The sequence below is a fragment of the Populus trichocarpa genome, chromosome 16 (genome assembly GCF_000002775.5).
Source record: "Populus trichocarpa isolate Nisqually-1 chromosome 16, P.trichocarpa_v4.1, whole genome shotgun sequence".
In the NCBI taxonomy this organism is placed as follows: Eukaryota; Viridiplantae; Streptophyta; class Magnoliopsida; order Malpighiales; family Salicaceae; genus Populus; species Populus trichocarpa.
Window position 1 is genome coordinate 12,549,755 of NC_037300.2, and position 4,148 is coordinate 12,553,902.

At 35.1% G+C, this 4,148-nt stretch overlaps 1 protein-coding gene across 2 annotated transcripts; it reads left to right on the forward strand.

The window, feature by feature from the left end:
- The first annotated feature begins 1,106 nt into the window (after nt 1–1,106).
- Nucleotides 1,107–3,497, forward strand: LOC7460374 (hexose carrier protein HEX6). 2 transcript variants are annotated; one of them, XM_002322966.4, is made up of 3 exons: nt 1,107–1,408; nt 1,853–2,175; nt 2,244–3,497. In XM_002322966.4, the coding sequence occupies exons 1-3, from the start codon at nt 1,276–1,278 to the stop codon at nt 3,315–3,317; spliced, it is 1,530 nt and encodes a 509-aa protein (XP_002323002.1). In that variant the 5' UTR covers nt 1,107–1,275; the 3' UTR covers nt 3,318–3,497. The 2 variants fall into 2 exon arrangements, with proteins under 2 accessions (XP_002323002.1, XP_024443111.1); XM_024587343.2 differs by having other exon boundaries at nt 1,318–1,464.
- The last annotated feature ends 651 nt before the right edge of the window (nt 3,498–4,148 follow it).

The window sequence follows — 4,148 nt, forward strand, 5'->3', positions numbered from 1 at the left end:
GGTAGGGTTTAGTTATTGCGGTGACGAAAAAAAATATAAAAACTCTAAAAATAAAATTAGACAGAACAGGAAATTAAAAAAAAAATTATAGTGGTACATAGGATAAAATAATTGTTTTTATTTTATGTTTAATTGATGATGTACAAGACATAATAAAATATAAAAAAATTTAATTTATCGTTAATATATATTATTATTAAACTTACATATTCAAAAAAAATAATTAGATTTTTTTTTCATTTTAGTTTATATTGAGTATTTAAATTAATAATAGTATACTAATCTTACTTATAAAACTCGGACCAGCTGGATTGACCCAGAACTTGATCGATTCAGAGCTTGGACCGATCTGAATTTAAAAAAATAAAAGAAAGATTGACCTAGTCTAACTTCATAAAATACCTTGGTACACCTGTGACATGTGACAAGCAGTAAAAACTAGTCAAAAATTTATTGATTTTTTTAAAAATAATATTATTTTAATTTTAAAAAAATATTAACCATTCCAATCTGTAAGTCGAGTGAAGTTTTAAAACAAATAACTAAATAGAAGATCCGTCAGCACGTCTAGCATGTAGAGATTTTATGTACAGGCTTCCATATGAACAAATAGCCACCTGCATATTACAATTGATGAGCAGCCCTTTTTACAAGTGCAGGGACGGGGTTCACATGACTACGAACTCTCCGTTGAGACACCATACATAAATTAATGTCGTTTTTCTATTATCCCTCCATTATTCAAGTTTGTTGTTTTTCAATAATTTGCCCCACACAGGATTGGCAACCCAGCAATTTGATTCTCTATCGGTTGGTTGAAATGTTCTTGGGAACTTAACACTTGAAACCTAACCTAAGATAGGTGACAATACATTGAACCAACAAAATTTTAGTAATCTAGTTGATTCAATCATACGCCGATTCAAATCTGACCAGTCAACTGCAAGAAAAAAGAAAAAAATTCTGATATTTGACGTTTAAACCGAGTTAATCTAATTAACCTGCTAATTTAGAGTCTTATGAGTCTAACAACGAAAAGATTCCATATCATATATATAATTCCAATATTATGTCCCACATGCTCCTCTAAAGTTCAAAGTGTTCATGATATTATAATTTCTATGAAGAGTACTGCTTGGCTGGTTATGATGTCGAAGTCTACGAGTCAACGAAAGACAGCACTATATCATTATCCATCTGAGATATCTCCTCCTTCCTAATTGCCTCCTCTCTCAAACACAGATTTGTGTGTGAACTTGAAAAAAGTTCAGTCTCATGGCAGTGGAATTAAGCATAAGAAGTGATCAAGGAGGGCTATGCAATGGCAAGATGACATGGTTTGTTGTTTTGTCTTGTATGATGGCTGCCATGGGAGGAGTCATTTTCGGCTATGATATTGGAATTACAGGTGTGTAATTCTCTGCTATTTCAATACTGAACATGTTCTTTCTTCAATGTCAACCTGTAAATTTTGCTCTCGTGGTCGTTTTTAGGCACTATAGAACTCAAGTTACCGTATTTTTCATGTTTTCTGGATTGTAATTTACTAGTTTTTTTATGCAGATCTTAATATAATGAAGTAATCTTACACTTAGAGATAGCATTTAAATTACTAAGTTTACTAACCAAAAAGGAAGAAGAAATTTATCTTCTCTTTGAAGCTTGCCACCATTCATTTCACACTAAAAGTTAATGTTAGAGAATGTGCAAAAGACTTGGCAACAGCTACGTTATAACTTGCCTGATCGAACTCGTTTGATCATACAATCCGTTCGCTGAATCATTGATGTTAAGATAAAAACTAAGAAAAAAAAAACAAAGAGATTAACTAGTGCTAGTTTACATTATGAAGGTGGTGTTACCTCAATGGAACCATTTCTGGAGAAATTTTTCCCAAAAGTGTACAGAAAGATGAAGGAAGACACAGAAATTAGCAACTACTGCAAATTTGATAGCCAATTGTTGACCTCCTTCACATCCTCAATGTATGTTGCTGGTTTTATTGCTTCATTCTTTGCCTCATCGATAACCAAGGCATTTGGACGCAAGCCATCAATTCTTTTAGGAGGCGCTGCCTTCCTTGCTGGTGCTGCCCTTGGTGGTGCAGCATTTAACGTTTATATGCTAATATTTGGTCGGGTCTTGCTTGGAGTTGGTGTTGGTTTTGCTAACCAGGTGAACTACATGATTCCTTTCAATTGATTCTTTTAGTCACCTTGTTTCATATCCGACATGTTCTGCAGGCAGTCCCACTCTATCTCTCAGAAATGGCACCACCAAGATACAGAGGAGCAATTAACAATGGGTTCCAGTTTAGTATTGGCATCGGGGCACTCTCTGCTAACCTCATAAACTATGGCACCGAAAAGATCAAAGGCGGTTGGGGCTGGCGAATCTCCCTAGCTTTGGCAGCAGTCCCGGCTACAATCCTTACACTAGGTGCAGTTTTCCTGCCAGAAACACCAAACAGCCTCATTCAGCTCACTGATGACACTGAAAGAGCTAAGCTAATGCTACAACGGGTCCGAGGAACTGAAGATGTTCAAGCAGAACTTGATGATCTCATCAAAGCTAGCTCAATCTCAAAAACCGTTGAGCACCCATTTAAGAAAATCATAAAAAGGAAGTATAGGCCTCAACTAGTAATGGCAATAGCCATACCATTTTTTCAGCAAGTTACAGGAATCAATGTGATTGCATTTTATGCTCCTATACTTTTCAGGACAATAGGACTAGGCGAAAGCGCATCTCTCATGTCTTCAGTTGTGACTGGGATTGTGGGTACTGGATCAACATTTATATCAATGCTTGTAGTCGACAAACTTGGCAGAAGAGCATTGTTTATATTTGGTGGTGTGCAGATGTTAGTGTCACAAATAATGGTGGGAGGAATAATGGCAGCTCAGCTAGGTGATCATGGTGGTATAGGCGGAGGATATGCTTATGTTGTGTTGATTTTGATTTGTATTTACGTAGCTGGGTTTAGCTGGTCATGGGGTCCATTAGGATGGTTAGTTCCTAGTGAGATTTTTCCGCTGGAAATTCGATCAGCAGGGCAAAGTATTGTGGTTGCTGTAAGCTTTCTCTTCACTTTCATTGTTGCCCAAACATTTCTAGCCATGCTTTGCCATTTCAAGTCTGGAATTTTCTTTTTCTTTGGGGGCTGGGTTGTAGTGATGACTGCCTTTGTATACTATTTTCTGCCGGAGACCAAGAATACACCAATCGAGAAAATGGATAGGGTGTGGAGGGAGCACGGGTTTTGGAACAAAATTGTGGGGGAAATGGATGAACAGACTAAAATTGAAGCTGCATGAAGTATATGCAGTTAAGTTTTAACTTTGTTGTTGTAAAATTAATTCTTGTTCTTAGTTTCATTTTAATATCTTGGTTGGGATCAAGAAAGGCTATGATCAGCTCAGTCTTTAGTTTAGAGTACATATCTTATTCCATTATTACTGACCCAATTTATAAATCCATGATCGGTTTATAGACAAGATCTCCTTCTAGATTTATATACCTTTACAAACTCAAACTTATATACTAACTTTTTTATTTATATAAACAAAACAGATTTCTCCACAACATGATAACATAACTAATTCCATAATATAAATTGATTATCTTAATATAAAAGTTAGTACAACTACCGTCGTTGTGGAGCACTAACTAGACATAAAAAAAGTATTAATTACAACCAAAAGAGTAGATTCTAAAAGTCCAACAAAAATGACCCGCTAACAAATTATAAGCCTAAAAAAGATAAATAACAAGAGAGTAAGTTCAACAACTCGGTAAATAGATAACATTCAATATACGTACACGAGATAATACAATAATGAGGAATGTTTATACAAATATGGCTTTAAGTACTTATAGTAAAGTTTTTCAAATAGACCATAACAAGAATATCATAAGCTAAGGCTCGTCAGAAAATCAAAATACAATGAGCATGACGCTATTTATTGTAGGATGATCAGTCGTCAGAGATTGGTAACTCCCCCGACCAACCAGGGTTCATATACGATGTGCACAAAGACTAAAACTATATGTTCATATCATAATAAAACAGATAGATTCATATCTCAAGACTCAACCCATGACATCAATCAAATAAGAAGTTATCATTTCAAAAATATATAATGGTT

What these genes read in the sequence shown, in the direction of transcription:
- LOC7460374 (XM_002322966.4), top strand. Translation starts at nt 1,276, where the DNA reads ATGGCAGTGGAATTAAGCATAAGAAGTGATCAAGGAGGGCTATGCAAT. An exon ending in CTATGATATTGGAATTACAG is followed by an intron (nt 1,409 to 1,852) that starts GTGTGTAATTCT and finishes TACATTATGAAG; the next exon opens with GTGGTGTTACCTCAATGGAA. An exon ending in GTGTTGGTTTTGCTAACCAG is followed by an intron (nt 2,176 to 2,243) that starts GTGAACTACATG and finishes CATGTTCTGCAG; the next exon opens with GCAGTCCCACTCTATCTCTC.